Source organism: Protopterus annectens, chromosome 3.part1, assembly GCF_019279795.1.
Source record: "Protopterus annectens isolate FY-2018-M chromosome 3.part1, PAN1.0, whole genome shotgun sequence".
Classification (NCBI taxonomy): domain Eukaryota; kingdom Metazoa; phylum Chordata; order Ceratodontiformes; family Protopteridae; genus Protopterus; species Protopterus annectens.
The window spans coordinates 1,670,694,109-1,670,713,788 of NC_056732.1; the positions used below are offsets into that span (position 1 = coordinate 1,670,694,109).

At 42.7% G+C, this 19,680-nt stretch overlaps 1 protein-coding gene across 2 annotated transcripts in view; it reads right to left on the bottom strand.

Moving 5' to 3' along the window:
- Positions 1-19,680, bottom strand: part of MROH1 (maestro heat like repeat family member 1) — a 2,449,684-nt gene that overhangs the window by 496,200 nt on the left and 1,933,804 nt on the right. For both annotated transcript variants that reach the window (XM_044067698.1, XM_044067696.1), the window contains one exon: positions 10,378-10,543. In XM_044067698.1, coding sequence (XP_043923633.1) covers positions 10,378-10,543 — 166 coding nt within the window. The remainder of the gene's footprint in view (positions 1-10,377; positions 10,544-19,680) is intronic.

A 19,680-nucleotide genomic window follows, 5' to 3' on the forward strand; every position in this document is an offset into this window, starting at 1 on the left:
TTTAAGTGGAGCATGTCCAACAGCTCTGGGTTTAACATAGCTTTGTATGTTAGGCAGAGATTGCCTCTGAGTAGGCGATAAGCGACAGAGTAAAGCTGGAGTTTTTTGAGACGGTCTGCGTAAGGCATCTGTTTGAAGCCAGTAATCCTCTCTGTGAGGTTTTTCTGCTGTCTTTCCAGTTGTAGATGTCTTGTGAGGTACATACCAAAAGGGGTGTTGTACTCTATAACGGGTCTAATGAGTGATGAGTAGTGGGGAACAAAGACCTCTTTTTTCCTGGATGACAAACCTTTTATGATGCCACTGAGATTCCTGACATAGCTATAGAATACTTTGCGGTTGTCTTTAGAATCAGTGGCAATTTTGTTTTCGTAACTAGCTTTGGAGGATTTTATGAGGGATCTCAGCTTCTTACTGAGGCTGATCAGTGAGTTCCTCCACTCATGGGATTTTATTCTTTTTTGCAACAGTTTCTTTCTTCTGTTGTAGAGTTTTTTTATGGCAGAGGACCACCAGATTGGCTTCATTTTTTTTTTGGAGGATAGCATCTTAGTTCTGTTAGGGATAGCACAATCCATGCACTCATTTAAGTGCTTATAAAGTGCAACTGTGTAGGAGTCAGCAGTCGTACCTCTACTGTCCGTCTGCATGGGTGTCGTGAAGTTTGCCACTTCTTTCTTAAGAAGCATGAAGTTGGCTTTGGAAAAAATTTTAATGGTAGTTTCCCTAAATGTGGGGTGGGGACGGGATGTGGATGTCATGGGTGATTAAGCTTGTGGTTGAATCTGACCAATGAGGAATTGACCTTTGGTGTGGAACACTGGTCACCCATGTTGGTAATGACCAGGTCTACAATACTGCTGCTTGGTGGGGGTGTGGATAAGTTGATCCACGGCATTGGGATTTATGAATTTCAGAAAACGTTGAGCAAAAGAGTTGGTACATGAGTAGTTTTCCCAGTTAATGGTGGGGTAGTTGACATCGCCCATTATTAGGGTGTTGGGTTGTACCCTAATATTTTACAATGTATCTAGAAATGAGGAGTGGGAATCCTGGGGCATGGTGGGGGATCTGTAGCAAGCTACAATTTGGACTGCGGTCTTGCCCAGAGTTAGTTGCACTTGGATAATCTTGGATGCATTATGCTGAGCAACTAGCCTGGAGGTGTGGGTATCCTTAATAAATATGGACACGCCTCCGCATTTAGTGTTTCGGTCCAGGTAAGGTGGCCAAAACGTGTGGTATGAATTATAGCCTGGTAATGCAGGGGTGCTCTCTGGAGCCTTGAACCAGGTCTCTGACACTGCACAGATGTTGATGTTTTCCATTTTAAGGAGTGCCTTGAGTGAGTGCATTTTGAGGTTTAGACTTCTAGCATTAAGTAGCATTACCCTCAGATTTTGCTTGCCTGTACTTTTTAACATGGTGAATTTTTCAAACTGAACCTTGCCTAAGAAAGGCACTACACGGGTGGCAAGAGCCTTAGCCAGTATCCGGAATCCCAAGGGCAACAGGTGCAGGCCATCTCTGGCAAAGCATCGTGGTCTGTCGATCATGTCATCCCAGGCAGATAGATACTGGATCCCCTTAGAATGACACCAGAAGCTTAGCCAATTGTTGAAGTCGGTTATTTTCTTCTTATACTGTGGTATAATTCTGGGTGATGGCAGGATGTTACTCAGGGTTAGGGTCATACCTGCCTGGGCTACAAGATCAGAGAGCTCCTCTACGTCTCTTTTCATGTAGTCCAGGAAGGTACATCTCAGGTCATTCAAACCAACATGGACAATGACAGAGTCATATTTGTACTTGTTGTGGAGTGACTTGAGTGCGTGCGTTATGTGGTGGATCCTGGCACCCGGCAGGCAGCTGACAGTAACTTTCTCCATGTTTAGTTTGGTGAGTGGAACATCAGAGTACCTGACTACAGAATCACCTATGACTAGAGTGTTGGGTACGTTGTTATGCCTTATGGGCTGTGGTTGAATGGCACACTGAGTTTGTGGGCTATGTGTCATTTGAGTTGTGTTGCGGGGTGGAGGTTGTGTGCGTTTCTGCTTTGGAGGACTCTGTTGCTTGGACAGACTTTTACTGAGAGCCTCCGCGAATGGAGGTGTATGTTTTGTGTTTCTATGTGTGTGTTTTGGTGGTGTAGGTTTTGAGGGACTATGTGATGAGTGCAGTGTGTTGCAAGTGTTTACCTTCTCCTCTTGACTGTCTAGTTCAGTCCTGGGTGAAGAGAGCTTTGCTTCCAGTTTGGCTACATAAGTGCATCTCTCACAGGTTGTAGTGTTGGGTGGTAGGAGGAGAGGGTTGTCTGTGTACATGAGGCAATTGCTGCATTGCCCCAAGATGCCCAGATTTATCAGGTAGACAGGAGAAAACACCGGGAGCTGACTCTTAGACATGCCTGGATAAGTGCTTATTTATTAAGTACTAAAAACTGTTTTCCTCTAGATAAGTGAGGAAAGTTGAGTGCTGTAGTAATTAGTAGCTTATTTAGTGCTTACGACGAGTTCTGAACAAGTGCTGAGTTCAAAGAAACAGATTTGAGTGCTAAAACTAAAAAACTGACTAGTTCTAAAGGAAAATGTGAAGAGCAGATTTTATGGCGCTGGGAATAGTTTAACCCTAACTAAGCGGCGATGCATAAAGTGTATTTTTTTTAAATAACAGTAGCAAATGAGCAAACTGATTTAAACAAATTAACCAATTAACTAACCAATAAGAGCTAAAATCTGAGCCCCGTTCCAGCAGTCTTCGATCAGACAAGTTCTAACTGCACACTCCTGCCACTAGGATGCAGGGGAACCTTCTCCAAAAAAAGATGGCCTGGATTAGTGTTCAAGTTATACAAACAAAGCTAGATTCAGCAGGTCTGAATCTAGTTTATGCTAACAGCAAACAAGGCATACCAATTTCAGAAAGAAACAGTTCAAATAAGCAGGCACAATAAGCCTCTAACCAGAAACTCCCAGCTCAGAAGGGCAGAATCTACCCTCTCCTCCAACAAGAGTGCAGACCACACCTTCTTAATGCAAAATAACAGGCCCAAAGCCCAAGTGCTTTAACCAGAACTGATACACTTTTAGAATAACAGACACTAAGCCTTCAGTCAGCAATTCCCAACTTAGAAGGATGTAAGCTACCTGTCCTGCCACAACAGTACAGACCACAAACCTCCTTTATGTAAAACAACTGGTCTGAGGCTCAATTGCGTAAACCAAAAGCTTAGAATGACAGTTACAATTTAATCAGGCTACTCACACAGTAATAAATGCAGCAGAATAAATGCAATTAAGTACTTTTAAGAACAGGCAGCAAAAGCAAAATAAAGTAATAAAGTAGGAAGAAACACAGATACATTAAACATAGATGAATAAAGTGCAATTTCTTTCTATATAACAATAGAAAACGAGCAAACTGATTTAAACAAATTACCCAGTTAACCAGTAAAAAGCTCAAAACTGAGCCCTGTTCCAGCAATATTTAATCAGACAAGTTCTAACTGCACACTCCTGCCACTAGGGTGCAGGGGAACCTTCTCCAAAAAAGATGGCCTGGATCAGTGCTCAAGTTATACAAACAAAGCTAGATTCAGCAGGCCTGAATCTAGTCTATGCTACAGCAAACAAGGCACACCAATTTCAGAAGAAACAGTTCACATAAGCAGGCACAATAAGCCTTTAACCAGAAATTCCCAGCTCAGAAGGGCAGAATCTAGCCTCTCCTCCCACAAGAGTGCTGACCACCAACCTTCTTAATGTAAAATAACTAGCCTGAAGCCCAAGTGCTTAAACCAAAACTAATACACTTTTAGAATAATAGACACTGAGCCTTCAAATCAGCAATTCCCAACTTAGAAGGATGTAAGCTACCTGTCCTGCCACAACAGTGCAGACCACAAACCTTCTTAATGTAAAACAACTGGTCTGAAGCCCAAGTGCTTAAACCAAAAGGCTTAGAATAACAGTTACAGTTTAAACAGGCTACTACCAAGCAGTAATAAAAGCAGCAGAATAAGTATAATTGAGTACTTTCAAGAAGAGGCAAAAGCAAAAAAATATATAAAAGTAAGAAGAAACACAAATACAGTAAGAGCAGATGAATGAAGTGCAATTTTTTTCACTGTATTAGGTAGAATGAGCCAATGACAATAGACTGGGAGGAGTGACACAGATCAAATATACAGCAAGGGTGGGCAATTGCAAAGCCACCAAGTATAAGAAGAAGATGCCAATAGGGAGGGAGGGTGGCAAACGCACAAAAGTTGTTAGACCACTATTTAACACAGCAGGAATAAGGATAGGAGAAAAAAAAGTACAGTTTTGTACCTACCATAAATGTAGCTGTTCGAGGATCCACATTGCTGCAGTCATAGCCTGTGGGTAGTCCGCTGTCCTCGGTCAGCCCGAATACCAAAGGGTTAGGCTGGCGTCGGTCATGGGCGCCCGGAGCTGACGTCAATACGTAGTAGTACTTAAGCGCATGACCGACGCCATATTCTCACTCTTTCTTGCCCCAGATGTCAGAAGGCCTTAAAAAGAAAAGGCCAGAGCCATAAAGGAGAGAAAAAACAATTATCCCCAAGTAATAATAACAACAACAACCACAACCCCAAACCAAAGCGGGGAAGGAGGGAGGGAAAATAGGACTGCAGCAATGTGGATCCTCGAACATCTACATTTATGGTAGGTACAAAACTGTACTATGTTCTTAGTCTCACATTGCTGCAGTCATAACCTGTGGGTAGAATCCCAAAGCAAAGGAAAAGGGAGGCTGGCAAACTAAAAGGCATTAGGGGCTGCTAACATGCCCTGTAAGACTGCAGTGGCAAACCCAGCCCTGGACTTGGAGAAAAGAGGGAGATGATAATGCTTAGTAAAAGTATGAACTGAACTCCAAGTAGCTGCTTCCAAAATGTCCTTAGTAGCTACACCCTCAAAAAGCAGTAGAAGTGGCCGTAGCCCTAGTGGAATGAGGTTTAATCCCAGCAGGAACATTCTTCCCATGATGAGAATAACAAAAAGCAATGCAATTACCAATCCACTTTGAAATAGTCTGCTTTGAAACAGCTTTCCCTTGTGAACCCAAAGCAAAAGTAACAAATAACTGTTGAGTCTGTCTGAACTCCTTAGTTCTGCTCAAATAATAACGTAACTGCCTGTGTATATCCAAAGAATGCAAGATTTTTTCCCCCTTATTTTGGGGATCAGCATAAAAGGTAGGCAAATGGATAGACTGGTTCAAGGCCACATTAGAAATCAAGGCCACATTAGAAATCACTTTTGGCATGAAAGTAGGGTTAGTACGCAAAGAAACTCTATCCTTATGGAATATTAGAAAGGGTTCAACTGCCATGAGAGCCTGCAATTCAGATACCCTTCTGGCAGAAGTAATGGCCAACAAAAAGGCAGTCTTCCAAGACAAAAACTTCAATTCAGACGTAGCTGCAGGTTCAAAAGGAGGCAAAGTAAGCTTCTCCAACACAAAATTGAGATCCCAGGAAGGAGTAAGAGCTCTACGTGGGGGTCTTATATTTTTTGCCCCTCTAAGAAATTGCTTAAACAAAGGGTGAGAAAATAAAGGAGGGTCACAATCATAGTGAGCAGAAATGGCTGCAGCATGAACCTTCACAGAGGAAAGCGACAAACCCTTGTCCAGTAATTCAGTAAGGTACTGCAGTGTACAACTCAAATTAGGTACCGAGACATCAAAATCCTTTGTTGTGCTCCAAAGAAAAAATCTCTTCCATTTATCAGCATAAACTTTTCTAGTGCTATGCCGCCTAGCTTCCAAAATGACATCCAAAACCTGCTGGGGAAGCTGAGAACCCACAGGCTCTAAAACAGAATACGCCACAGCGTTAGATGCAGGGACTGCACCCTGACATTGAGCAAATGACTGCTCGACTGGGACAACAAATGAGGAAGCTGTGGTAAAGGCCAAGGAGGCTCCTGAATTAAACTCCTCAGCAGAGGATACCAGTGCTGACGTGGCCAATCTGGTGCTATTAAAATCATGCAAGGCTTGTCCCTCCTGACTTTCAAGAGTACCTTGGTAAGGAGAGGCAGAGGAGGAAAAGCATAGACGTGAAGGTTGTTCCAACTGAAAGATAGAGCGTCCACTTTCCAAGCTTTTGGGTGAAACATCCTTGTGCAAAATTTTGGTAGTTGGAAATTTAGAGGAGAAGCGAACAGATCTATGTCTGGAGTTCCCCAAGCCACTGTCAACTGTTGAAATACCTGAGGATCCAATTTCCACTCGTGGGGATCCACAATTTGTCTGCTCAATACATCTGCTAGGGAGTTCTGTGCTCCTGGCAGAAACCGTGCTTGAAGAGTGATGTGCAACCCCAGAGCAGTCTCCCACAATATCATAGCTTGTCTGCAAAGAGGGTAAGAATGGGTCCCCCCCTGCTTGTTGATGTACCACATGACTGTAGTGTTGTCTGTTTGAATCAACACCTGTCCTGGTTGAAGTAGGCCCTTGAAAGCCATCAGGGCAAACTGGACTGCTAACATCTCCTTCATGTTGATATGCAAATGCTGTAATTTGGGAGGCCACGTGTCTTGAATCCATTTCCCATTGAAGTGTGCTCCCCAAGCCAGGTCTGAGGCATCCATCATTAAGATCTGACTCGCCTCTGGTCGGGTCACAGAGAGTCCCTTGTTTAGGTGACATTCCTGTGCCCACCACAAGAATTCCTTCTGGATGCACGGTATTATCGAATGACAGTGTCCAAATCGTGGCAGTGTTGAGTCCATACACTTTTGAGATACCATTGTAGCTTCCTCATATGCAGTTTGGCATTGGGAAGTACCAGAATGCAAGATGCCATGAACCCCAAGGCTTGAAGGACTGTCCTTGCAGTCAGCCTGGACCGTACTGATAATTGCTGGAAGTAAAGGTGAAGAGTTCTTTGTTTGTCCGGGGTCAGAAAAGCCATCTGAGAGGCTGTATTCAGTCTCACACCCAGAAAGCACATGTCCTGAGAGGGTACTAGACTGGACTTTGTTTCGTTCACAGAATACCCTAGGCACCTTAAAACTGCCATCACATACTGTAGCTGTTGAAGTAACTTGTCTTTGTCTTGAGCAAGAATCAAGCAGTCATCCAGATAAGGATAAATTTGTATTCCCCTCAGTCTTAAGTAAGCTTTTACAGGAGCCAGAACCTTTGTGAACACCCTGGGCGCAGTAGATAAACCAAAGGGCAATGCAGAGAACTGATAATGAGAAGTACCAGCCCGAAAACGCAGGAATCTCCTGCAGCTGGGCCTGATAGGAATGTGAAGATAGGCTTCTTTGAGATCCAGAGTTACCATCCAGTGCTCTTTTCCTAGCAGAGGCAGAAGTTGTTGTAATGTTAACATCTTGAACTTTGGAATGTCTAGGTTTGTATTGAGAATGGACAAATCCAGAATTGGCCTCCGAGTGTTTCCTTTCTTTGGCACTAGGAATAGACGAGAATAAAACCCTAGGCCTTCTTCTGACGAAGGTACCACCTGGATTGCCCCCATCTGTAAAAGCAAAGAAATTTGATCCTGAGCCTCCATCCTTTGCTGAGGAGGTACATCTGGCATGCCTTTGAAAGGGGGAAAAGTGTGAAAATAAAACTTGTAGCCTTGATTTATAATGTCCAACACCCATTTGTCCTGGGTGACCAAATGCCAATTTTGTTTGAAAAGTGCCAACTTTCCTCCTAGAGGAGCTGCCAGAAGAAAAGGGTCCGGCAGCTGAAGATACAGGTCATTGGGTTTGTTTACTAAAAGGCTGACCCCTGCCCTCAACAGAAGATTGTGCAGGAGAACTCCAAGTCCTAGGTCTGAAAGAACCCTGAGCGTGAGCCCTGCCCCTACCACGTCGAGACCTGCCCTTAGACTGAAAATCCGAAGAAGGGTAAGACCATCCTCTTGCAGGCCAATTCCTGCTAAACTTAGGGGGCTGCACTTGCAAAAATTCCTTAACTGTCTGCATAGACTTAGCTTTGTCTTCCATCTTTTTCAAAACTGATCCACAGGGGAACCAAAAAGAACTTCAGATTGAAGGGGAGCATCCAAAATCCGAGCTTTAACATGCTCTGACAAATTTTGATCCTTAAGCCAGGCATGTCTACGAATAACTGAACCAGTAGCAGCCACCCTGGAAGAAGCCTGAAGGGCATCGAAGCCACACTGCAAGGAATGTTTACCACCTTGATCTGAAGCATGAACCAAGTCCTGCAATTCCTTACACTCTATACCCTCAGCTAAAGCATCTACCTTAGCTTTCAATTGACCTAACAGAAAGTTCTGATACTTCAGCATATGGAATTGGCAATTTAAAGCCCTCATAGCTAACATAGAACAGGTGCACACTTTTTTACCCCACCTATCCAACGCTCTAGAATCTTTATCCAAAGGTACTGGATTCTTAACCACAGAAGCCCTGACACCCTTAGGCCCTTGAATAATAGTTTCCGGATCAGCTCTAGGGCTCTTGTACAAATATTTATGTGCCTCTGGAACTCTGTAATACCTGTCTGGCTTGACAGGGGCAGGGGGTAAAGAATCAGGATTAAGGGAAGCTTCAGAAAAAACATCCTGAACAACATCTAAAACAGGGGGAATAGACAAAGGTCTATGCTGTGGCAAAACAAAAATTCTCTAAGCCTCTTCGAGAATCTGAAAATCCTGACCTTCCCACTTGAAATGCTCCCTCATGGAATGCAAGGTTTCAGAAAAGGAAAAATCCTCTGGAGGTGAAGCAGAAGGACAGGAATCCTCTGCATCCGAATCAGAATAGGGAGGAAAATCTTGAATATCCTCAGCTGAGGACTCAGAGTAATCTGAGGAATGCTCCATTCCCTCTAAATCTGCCTCCACCCTAGGCCTCTTTTCTGGAGGGGGCATAGAACCCCTGATTAAAGTAATCAAATCCTCTGCCATTTTCAACATATGTTTTTTAGGAACAGAACCTGAAGAACCAGAGCTGTGTCCCGTACCAGAAACACCCGGTCTAGCCTTAGCAGGGCCTTTAGTGACTGAAGTAGAAGGCCTAATAACCTTTTGTAAGGATGGAACCACAGAAACTTAAGAGGCACCCTCGGCCTGACCTAACTCCTGAGAGGCCAACTCCTGTAAAAGTAAAGGTTCCCCGTAGATTCAACCGTAGATTCAATAGAACCGGTGTCCGTAACGGACAACTCATCCGGTTTAGACCTTAGAGATTTATCTTTTCACTTTTTAGCGGTAGCGGGCGTCGGAGGATCCGACGGCATGTTGTAGTTACACCGCTTACCGAAAACAAGCCTAGCACAGTCTAATCTGCGTTTAATGGTGCGCTTATTAAATCTAGCGCAAAAGCGACACCCGACTACGTCGTGCTCAGGCCCTAAGCAAGGAATACAGAGAGAATGATAGTCCCTATGAGGTATCTGTTTCCCACAAGAAATGCAATTATTAACTTTTTCTGACATCCGGATTAACTGAGGCAAGAGAAGACAAAAATTTTCCCTAACGGGGTACTTAGCCCAACTTGGTCTTCTGTCTGAAACTCGAAAACTGAAAATTTCAGAACGCCGAACGGCACTTGCAAATGCTGCTTCTGCTTCGGACCACGCGGCAAGAAAGACTGAGAATATGGCGTCGGTCATGCGCTTAAGTACTACTACGTACTGACGTCAGCTCCGGGCGCCCATGACCGACGCCAGCCTAACCCTTTGGTATTCGGGCCGACCGAGGACAGTGGACTACCCACAGGTTATGACTGCAGCAATGTGAGACGAAGAACATCAGCAATTTCAGCATAGATCAGAAGGCAGCAAATATATATATATATCTAAATCAATCAAGTAAAAAACTTAGGCTAATGCAGAACTTTAAAAAGAAATGCCAAAAAATATACTTATCACTTTATATTTCAAACTGTTTCAGTAGCACTTTCAGTCAGAACACACGGAGATTCAAGCAATTAATGCAGAGGTTAACAACAGGGAATATTAATTATACTAGCATGCCTCGAGACAATCAGATAAAACACAAAGGTTGTTAGACCATTAACACAGCAGGAATAAGGGTGGCAGAAAACCAGCAATTTCAGCATAAATCAGCATATTGTTGCAGAGGCTACTAGATGGACGTATAAACAAGCAAATAAGTACAACAACCTATGTCTCTTTACAGTTATATATACACAAACCAATTTAAGTTTAATAAATCAGGTTGTGTGTATGAAGAAAATGTGGATTAGCTCAAAGTTGCACTTGCAGGTTAAGAAAAAAACAATCATTGCACTTTTGGTTATTTTGGATGGGCAGACAAGGCTAAATGGTCATTGTCTGCAGTCTTTACTTCACAATGCCACCCTGAAAATAGAACTGTTTTCAAGTACTTACGGCCAGTGGCTGGACTGTTGCATATCTTTTCGGACTGTTTCTCAGTATGGACTCCTTTTTCTCTTCATAAGGCAGATGCTTGCTCAGACGGTCCAAAAGAAGTTCCATGCTTTTGGTAGCTATAGTAGTATTGACAGCCAAAGCCTTCCACATACTGCATGTATAGCTAAAGCAAATACACACAAATTATTGACTTCATCACACTTTGATGCACCAATCACAGTCACTAACACTTTGGTTTGGAGGCTCATGAAGCTCCTTCAGACTACAAACCTTAAACATTCTCTTTAATATTCAATTCCAAACTTTTTCAGTAACCACAACACTTTCAAGATAGTTAGCAGTGACCCCCCGCCCCAAACACATACACCTCACAGAATGTAAAAACACAGATTCTGTCAGACATGAAAGTATGATAAAAAATGCAAAGTGTGTAAGAAAAAAACTGACAATCCAAATTTCCACTGGCTAACAAATTATTTCATAGGTACTTCTGCTATATATATATATATATATATATATATATATATATATTTGATAAGTGTTTACACTTAGCTCTATCTGGTAATTAAAACAAACATTATATAACTCAGGTGAACATAAAAATGACACAAATGAATTGCAGACTCTAGTGTCATTCTGTGTAACATGCTCCCAACTTCACAATTAACCTTCCACTGAGTATTTCTAAGTTACTTCTGTCCCTGGCAAACCACATGCTTGAAATAACCAATTTCACGTACAAACCCATCAATAGTAAAGTTCCTCACCAAAAGGATAAAGGGTCTCAAAAATATGTCTTATGCTGCCCGACTGAAAGAACTCCAGCTCTATTCAGTCTCATACCGCTTGCTCAGAGGTGACCTGTGCCTGACATATAAGGCCATGTCAAACCCAGATTTGATGAATATGCTTCACCTCAAAAAATCTAGATCCCTCAGAACCACAAGGGCGGGAGACCAAACCTTGACACGGTTATAAATAGAACGTGCTGGAGGGACAGATTCATCACCCAGAGACTCCCTATGCTGTGGAACAAAATCCCGGTACATGTGAGGCAGAGCACCTCTCTGGCCTTGTTCAAGAGGAATCTTGACCAATGGATGGGAGATTGCAGATATACCCCAGGGATTACTTCAGTGTCACTGCTTGACAGAGGCACAGCAAAATGATAGGCATAGTTTTTATTCAAACTAAAGGGGTGTCAAAAGCCACATAACTATGGGCTAGGCTTATAAATGCCCTTGGGCAGATAGCCTAGTATGAACATATGAACCTATGAACCTATAAATATTGATTTGCAGTACTTGCTGTTTAATACCATCAGCTAGGATTTATTCTTCACTACTCTTATTAAAAGTTTAATGGACTCACCATTTTATGACCACGTTACATACACAACTGATGTACAGACAGTGATGTGAAGTGCACATAGGGAATATACTTAGTGTCACAAAGTTTATAATCTAAACTGAAAACAACAAGAATGAAAAACTGAAGCTTGAGAAAGCTATGCAGTACAACTATCCAGTCAGATCAAAATCCAGATTACCAAGAACAGAATGCTGAGGAGTCTACATGGGTATTCTCTACAAGGCTGAAACAAATGAAAACCATCATTTAATTATTTACTTGCATTTATTTACCGGGCTGGTCCACTGGGCCTTAGTGTGCCCATTTTCAGTGAAGGCCCGGGGAGAAAAGCTCTACAATCAAATACACAATATACAACATACAATACAATAAATGCAGTACAAAACACATACAATTCACAGATTCTCATAGATTACACAGATGTGTCTGACTAGCAGTACGGAACTGAGTGAGCAGGTGAGAAATTGTTACACATTATTAGATTACAACATAGAGGATAAACTGATTGTACATTTCAGACTTGACAAGACTGGATATTAAGTTGGATCACCATAATCATCAATCATAAGGGAATTTAAACTGAATACTTAACAACATACTGCTGTGCAAGTGCTAGCCAGGTCCAAATTAATCCAAGAATGACTCCTAAGGTGGGTTTACCAATGAGATATCAAAATTATGCACACTAAATCAAACCACATTGATTAAATTCATGGAACTAACCCAGTCTCGCAGTCTGTACAAATATTCTCACATAAACCTTTTAATCTAACTATCAAAATACACTTATTTTACTTTTTAATTAGTTGAGTAAGCCTCACGTTCCCAAGCCTAAGCACATGCAAATAAATTCAGATGCATCATCTGGATTAAAACACTTATTTCTGTTAATATGCAGTAAAATGGGATAAATACATAAATAAAAAACAAGAACAGTTTATAACCATATATGAATTTTATTTACTTATTTAGTCTGTTTACCGTGTAATACATTGATCACAGTAGACCATTTGCAGGCACAGCTTGGGATAAAGTCACTCTCTCCATTGTTAATGACAAGACAGATTGAAATGTGGATTTTTTGGACATGCCCACCCAAAGTGGAAGACTTAAATACATTGAAGTAGGAATTCCAAAACTATAGCGCTCGAAATACAATAGCCTGTACCCCTAAACTCTCAAGCTGCACATTTGGAACTGCTAGCAGCCCTCTGAGTGGTAAAGCAAAGGGCCGAGAACCGGTTTGTAAGGTGCCAAATGCTTGTTTGTAGAAGAATAATTCAAACATGTATGGGCTACACTCAACAAAACCTTAAACACAATACACAAGCATGCAGGGACTTGGATAACGTGATGGTACAATGGTGTCCCTATCAAGATTTGAACAGCAGTGTTCTGAACTAAATGAAGCTGACAAAGTCAAATTTCCTAGTAAAAGCACTGGACAAGACCAAATCCATACAGTGTAACACATAAAACAACTGATGAAAATCTTCAATTGCTACAAGACATTTAATCTTGATACACAAGGCCACAACAGCAGATTATACCTGGGCCTGAACTGCCAGTCTGTCATGAAAAACATCACTTCAAGGCTGTAATCCTAAAGACACACTTTCACCCCTACAGATTGTATACAGATCCAGTGCTCCAGCTGTGGAAGTTATACACAGGTCCAGGGCTCCAGCTGTGGAAGTTATACAAAGGTCCAGTGTGCTAGCTGTGGAAGTTATACACAGGTCCAGTGTGCTAGCTGTGGAAGTTATACACAGGTCCAGTGAGCTAGCTGTGGAAGTTATACCCAGGTCCAGTGCGCTAGCTGTGGAAGTTATACTCAGGTCCAGTGCGCTAGCTGTGGAAGTTATACTCAGGTCCAGTGCACTAGCTGTGGAAGTTATAAATACGTCCAGTGCGCAAGCTGTGGAAGTTATACACAGGTCCAGTGCTCTAGCTGTGGAAGTTATACACAGGTCCAGTGCTCTAGCTGTGGAAGTTATACACAGGTCCAGTGCTCTAGCTGTGGAAGTTGTAATACACAGGTCCAGTGCTCTAGTTGCGGATGTTATACACAGGTCTAGTGCTCTAGCTGTGGAAGTTATACATATGTCCAGTGCTATACTTGTGAAAGTTATACACAGGCCCAGTGTGCTAGCTGTAAAAGTTGTAATACACAGGTCCAGTGCTCTAGCTGTGGAAGTTATATACAGGCCCAGTGCTCTAGCTGTGGAAGGCCTATAGGTGGCATGAACTGCCATGAAGTTGCTGGAATTTCATTATTCTACATCCAGTGATAAAAACATCTAGACTAATGCTACAGCAGATAATCACAGCCATGCCATCCTGTGGGAAGGAGGGGTGTAACTCGGTATCTTCTAGATAATAATGATGCTGCAAACATCTTCCACATTTGGAAGCATATAACCAGTAAATAAAGTGGAAGCCCATGGTAATTACCACCAAAGGAGTAAAAAGAGTTTTTTATACCTTTCAAGTACTTCCTAAATGGAAGGAAGCAAACCATTTCAAGACAGTCATCAGAGATATCCCCTTCAAAAAAGTCTTTCCAAAAGGATACTGCAATCCACTGTGTCAAATGCTGCCAAGAGACTAGACGGCTGAAACCACCCAAGAAGTCTGACAAATTAAGCACAAAGTTTCATAGTTTAGTACTAAGCTAACTGCCCTTGCGAGCTATTTTAAGCCTAGCCAATTATCCCTTGTGAGACTCAAACTCTGCACCTTGTGTTTGCAAGGCAAACACCTTAGCCATTAAGCTACCCTCCCAACCCCCCCACATGAAATTCTTACCATGTCCAGTCAAGATATCTTTGACATGGGACCACTTGGAGGGTTTGGATGCAAAAGGGGAATTTTCCAATGTATGGAAGCAACTTTATCAGTGGGGAAAAAAAGGCAGATGCTTCAATCAGAGGATGCAAAGACCTTCAAATCAAATGGAGTCGAAATCTCCATATATGAGAATACTGCTTTTCACAAGAGATCCCAGACTGGTAGTGAACAAAACTCATCCATTCGGACTGAACTCCAACAGCAGGGTGCTCTAGGTTAAGTAACTTTGTCAGAATCTGAAAATATGAACACTGAGAGACTCAAACCCAGGACTACAAGGTGAAACTGATTAGCACTTCACAGTTTTAATTCTTTATGCTGCATCAGACCAAAGAAAGTGCAGCTTTGCCTGAAGGATGAATGGAGAATAAAACAACGGAGCAAGTCAAGTTTAAAATGTCCCTTCTATCCATGTGGTCAGCACTGACCAGAACTGGTCCTTCACTTAGAGGACTTCTGAAGTTTGGCCACCAGCAGGGAAACTTCATTACAAACTGCTAATACTTCAGATTCTGAGAGAAGGTAAAGGAGCAGGACTAGTCGTTCCAAGACAGCCTTTGAGCCGGAGATGCCTAGATGCCTCTTAAACATGTTATAACACATGTAAGAAACACATTACAACCCCAGCAAAGAAAGCAGGTTAGTTATGACTATACTTACAGTAACTCCACATTTAAAAAAATGCTCAGTCAAAAGGTCAAACAATAAATCAGAGGGCATCTGTATTCTTCCAGGGAGGCAGCAAACCCCTAGCTAAATTAATGGGATAGCACCAGTACTTACCTGCAATCATCCAGAGTAGTCTGATGCACGTATGCAACAGTGTCCTCCATTCACATAAACAGCACAATGGAAGCCAAAAAATGAAATAAAATAAAAAAGCAAATTAAATAAACCATGATGCAGCAGTCAAGAAACCTCCTGCTGACCAACTTGACAGAATAGGCAGTTGCCTTATTAAAGTAAAAAGCAACAGGGAATTAAAAGAACTGTCAATGTCAAAAATACTTTTAGAACTATTTTTAATAAATGAGACCCAAGTGATTTTGGGTACAAAAAACTGACATTAAAGGGCAAAAGGTACAGTTCTGGATGAAAGTGTACAAGTTTTTCCAAGGCAATAATTAAAAAGCTAAATTGCAGAGAAATAATTAAAGATGCTAAACTACCAGTGGAACTTACTAACCATTAGTTTGCAATTAAATAGCTTCACAGGTAAGGCATCTGTAGACTATTACAAGCCAAGCAATGAAAGTTAACACACTTATCATAATGTCAGATCCTTTCAAGTCTGTCTGACAAACTGTGGAAAGTAAATAGTGCGGGAAGAAATAGCCAGGGAATTGTTATGGCTAGGCTTGTATAGACCCTAGGGCTGATATCCTAGTACCAACCTATGAACCTATCCTTGAGCTGATGGAATGAAAGGCCTGCTGGAGTGGATTAGAGAGGAGTTTAGCCACCACTGCAAACATTTTCTGTTTGCCTTGGTTATCAGATGTGCCTGGAATGAAGGCTGCAGGAGCTGAAAACAGTGTGTGTAGAAGCCATTTTAGAATTCTCAAATGGTAATATGCAGACTGAACAATTAGTATTGATGACGCCATTAGCCCCAGACCCTGAGAACTAAAACTGCACTTGGGAATGTAGTCTGAATAAGAGTTACAACTGCCTGTCTCAAAGTCTAAATCTTACTCAGCGGGTGAGAAACTATGGATTTTATAGGTACAATTGTCAGCCTATGAAGAGAATTCTCCGAGTTGGAAGGAAAATTGACTTCTGGATGTTTATGGATATTCCCAACAAGAGGCACAGCTTGAGCAGAGAGTTCCCAGATAGCTTCTGGCCTCAATGAGAGATTCTAGAGTGGTAGCAGCCAGTTGCCAGCCATCCAGGTATGGAAAAACTTTGAATCCCTGTAGATGTTAATAAGCACCTATGACAGCCATGCACTTGGTAAACCCACAGGGGGCTGTGATGAGAACTAAGGGCAGTGCTTGAAAGTGACAATGACTGGCTTCTAGATGGAAGTGAAGATCCACTGAGCACATCCACTCATTTGCTTTGAGACAAGGCAAGACTGACTGCATCATGTCCATCCTAAACAGCATCCTGCTTTCTTACTTGTTTTGGCAAAAGAGGTCAAAATATGGGCTTAAGGCCCTTTTTTTTCTCTTCAAAACCAGAAAGAATCTGGAGTAAAAATCTGACCTTCTCTGCTCTAGTGGAAGCTATCTACCTGGATGGCTCTTTTGGAGAGCAAAGAAGTTACCTCTTTTCACCACTTTTGGTTGACTGGGTGGAACATCAAAAGACAGCTGTTTTGGTTTGGGGGGGGGTCAGGAAAAAGGGTATAAAACAGCTTTCAGAAATTATCCTTTTGGCCTATTTGTCCTGCATGATCACTTCCCAGCCACCTGAGTAAAGAGATAAATGCTCTACAGCTGCTTTCAGTTGGGCAGCCTTTCAGGGATGCTGGAGTTACCTGGCAGAAAAAGGACCCACAATATCCCTGGGGCTGTGGACCTCATCTGCCTCTAAGACACTGGGTCTGTTAAAAGGCCTGCCTCTGTCATAGCCACTCTTACCAGGAGGTGCCTCAAACTGCTAACTCTTGATCTTTCTGAACTAGAGTGATCTTAGTCCCTTTTGGTTCCTACCATACAATGTTTGTGGGGTCTCAAACTTCACTCCACATGACAAAGCATCTTGCAGTCCTGTTCGAACTTATGAATTTTCTCTTTCACCTATAGGTGAAACAGCGACAGTCCGAAGGGAGAACTGGTGAAGGGCATCTTAAAGTGAACTGCAAAGTCAGATGAGCAGCCAGGCCTGGCACCTCATACCCACACCAGCTCAGCCTGCCCTTACAGCTCAATCTGGAACATTATACATGAGGAGTATACATACAGGAGGACCTTCCACAGACCCAGGCAATAGGTTCATAGGACAATACTAGGTTATTGGCCCGGAGGCCCTTATAATCCTAGCCAATAATTTCACCCATGTTCCCTCAAAGTCAGCACCTGTTTTCCCTGTCCAGCAGGGGCACAGGTGGAATCTCAGGGGTATATTTTCTGTTTCCCATCCAGTTGTCCAGGTTCCTCTTGAAGAGGGCTAGTGAGGTACTCTGCTTTTCACTGGGACACAAATCTATCCCACCAACAAGCTCTATAATGTCACAGACTAGTTTGAGACCTTGCGTGCACGTTGCACGAGTGGAGTTTGACTTACGGATATGCAGCAACTCCATCAAGGCTGAGTCTGACACGGCTTTGTATGCTAGACACAGGTCACCTCTGAGCAGTCTGTATGAGACCGAATACAGAGACAGGGCTTTTAGCCTATCTGTACAGGATGGGTGTTTGAGATCCTGGATTTTCCTGGTCTGGAATCTCTGCAGTCTCTCCAACTGTTGCATGTGCTTGGCAAGGTAGATGCCAAAGGGGGCACTGTACTCAATAATGGGTTTGATAAGGGAGGAGTACAGGGATGTTATGACCTTCATGTTCCTGGATGAAATACCTTTACTTATGAGGTGGGCCATGTAGAAAGCCTTCCATACAAAGGAGGCAAAATGGTGGTCAAAAGTCAGGTTGCCATCAACCTGGTGCCCAAGTCCCTCACAACTGATTGCATGCTTTGTACATTGTTATTAATGTGGTAATTAGTGGGGACATGATTTTCCCCAAAGGAGATAATGATGCATTTCTTGGCATTCAGTTTGATGCCATGCTTCTGGCACTAAGCATTAGTTTGGTTAAGGCCCTCTTGGATGATGTTCACATCACTAGGGGAATTTATGACGGTGCCCAGTTTGCACTCATCTGCAAACTTGGTCAGCCACAGACCACTGGTTTTGGTTTGCATCTCAGAAAAGTGTATCCCAAACAGTAGAGGCCCCAAGACCAATCCTTGGGGTACATCACTTGTTACAGGTCTACTACTAGAGGTGGCTTCCCTTATTTTGACTGAGTGGGTTCTATCAGTGAGCCAGTTAGCTACCCATCTGGTAACATATTCCAAAGACATGCATCTGGAGCATTTCTCCCCGGTCCTCCGCTGAAAACAGGCTCTGTGGAACCTAGTCGGACATTCCCGGTCAACAAATGTTAAATAAATAAATAAATATGGGTTGATGCCTAGCTGGGAGAGTTTATCTATTATGCCCGAGTGGGGAATAGTATTGAAGGCTTTGGCTAGGTTAAGGTAGGCGGAGTGCACCTTCTTCCCCTCGGCCATGGCTTTGGTAACTGTTTCGACGAAGATGACCAAGTTTAATAGGTATAATCTCCCTTTGACAAAACCAAACTGTGTGGGGTCAAGTGTTTGGAGGTTGCCAATGTCCTTGTTTATAAGGTCCATGACAGTGTGTTCCATGGCCTTGCAGATCAGGCTAGTTAGGCTGATGGGCCTATAATTGCCTGGGTCACTGGACGCTCCACCTTTGTGCAGAGTGATGACATTGGCTGTCCTCCATTCTGCTGGGACGAAGCTGGTGCACATGCTTTGGTTGAATACAGTGCCTAGTGGTGCTAATAGCTTTTGCTTGAGTTCATGTAAGACACAGCCAGGGATGTTGTCGGGTCCCATGGAGGCTGTATTTTTTGTTTTTCAGAGGGCATTAATAACCTGCTCCTCGTGCAGACCTTTAAGTCTGACAAGCCTCTTATGCAAAGCTACAGAAAGACTTAACATGGAACTTAATAAATAAGGGCGCAGGGAACCTTCAAACACTGGGACTCATCTACATTTGGATTTGACAAGGGCGAGGTCATGCTTACACAGTCTGGTGGACTTTTTGAACAAGCCACCAAAGCAATGGATGAAGGTAGAATGGTACACACTGCATACCTTGATCTGGCAAAGCTTTTGACACTATTTTCTAATCAAGCATAGTAGAAAAGTTACATAAACTTGGAATAAACTCATGTCACCTGTTGGATTAAGTGGCTCACAGATAAATTCAGGAAATCAAAATAAGGGAAATTACCTCCAGACAGACAGACCAGTCACCAGTGCAGTCTCCCGAGTTTCTGTGCTTGGACCTCTCCTATTTAGAAACTCCTTTTTGAAGTA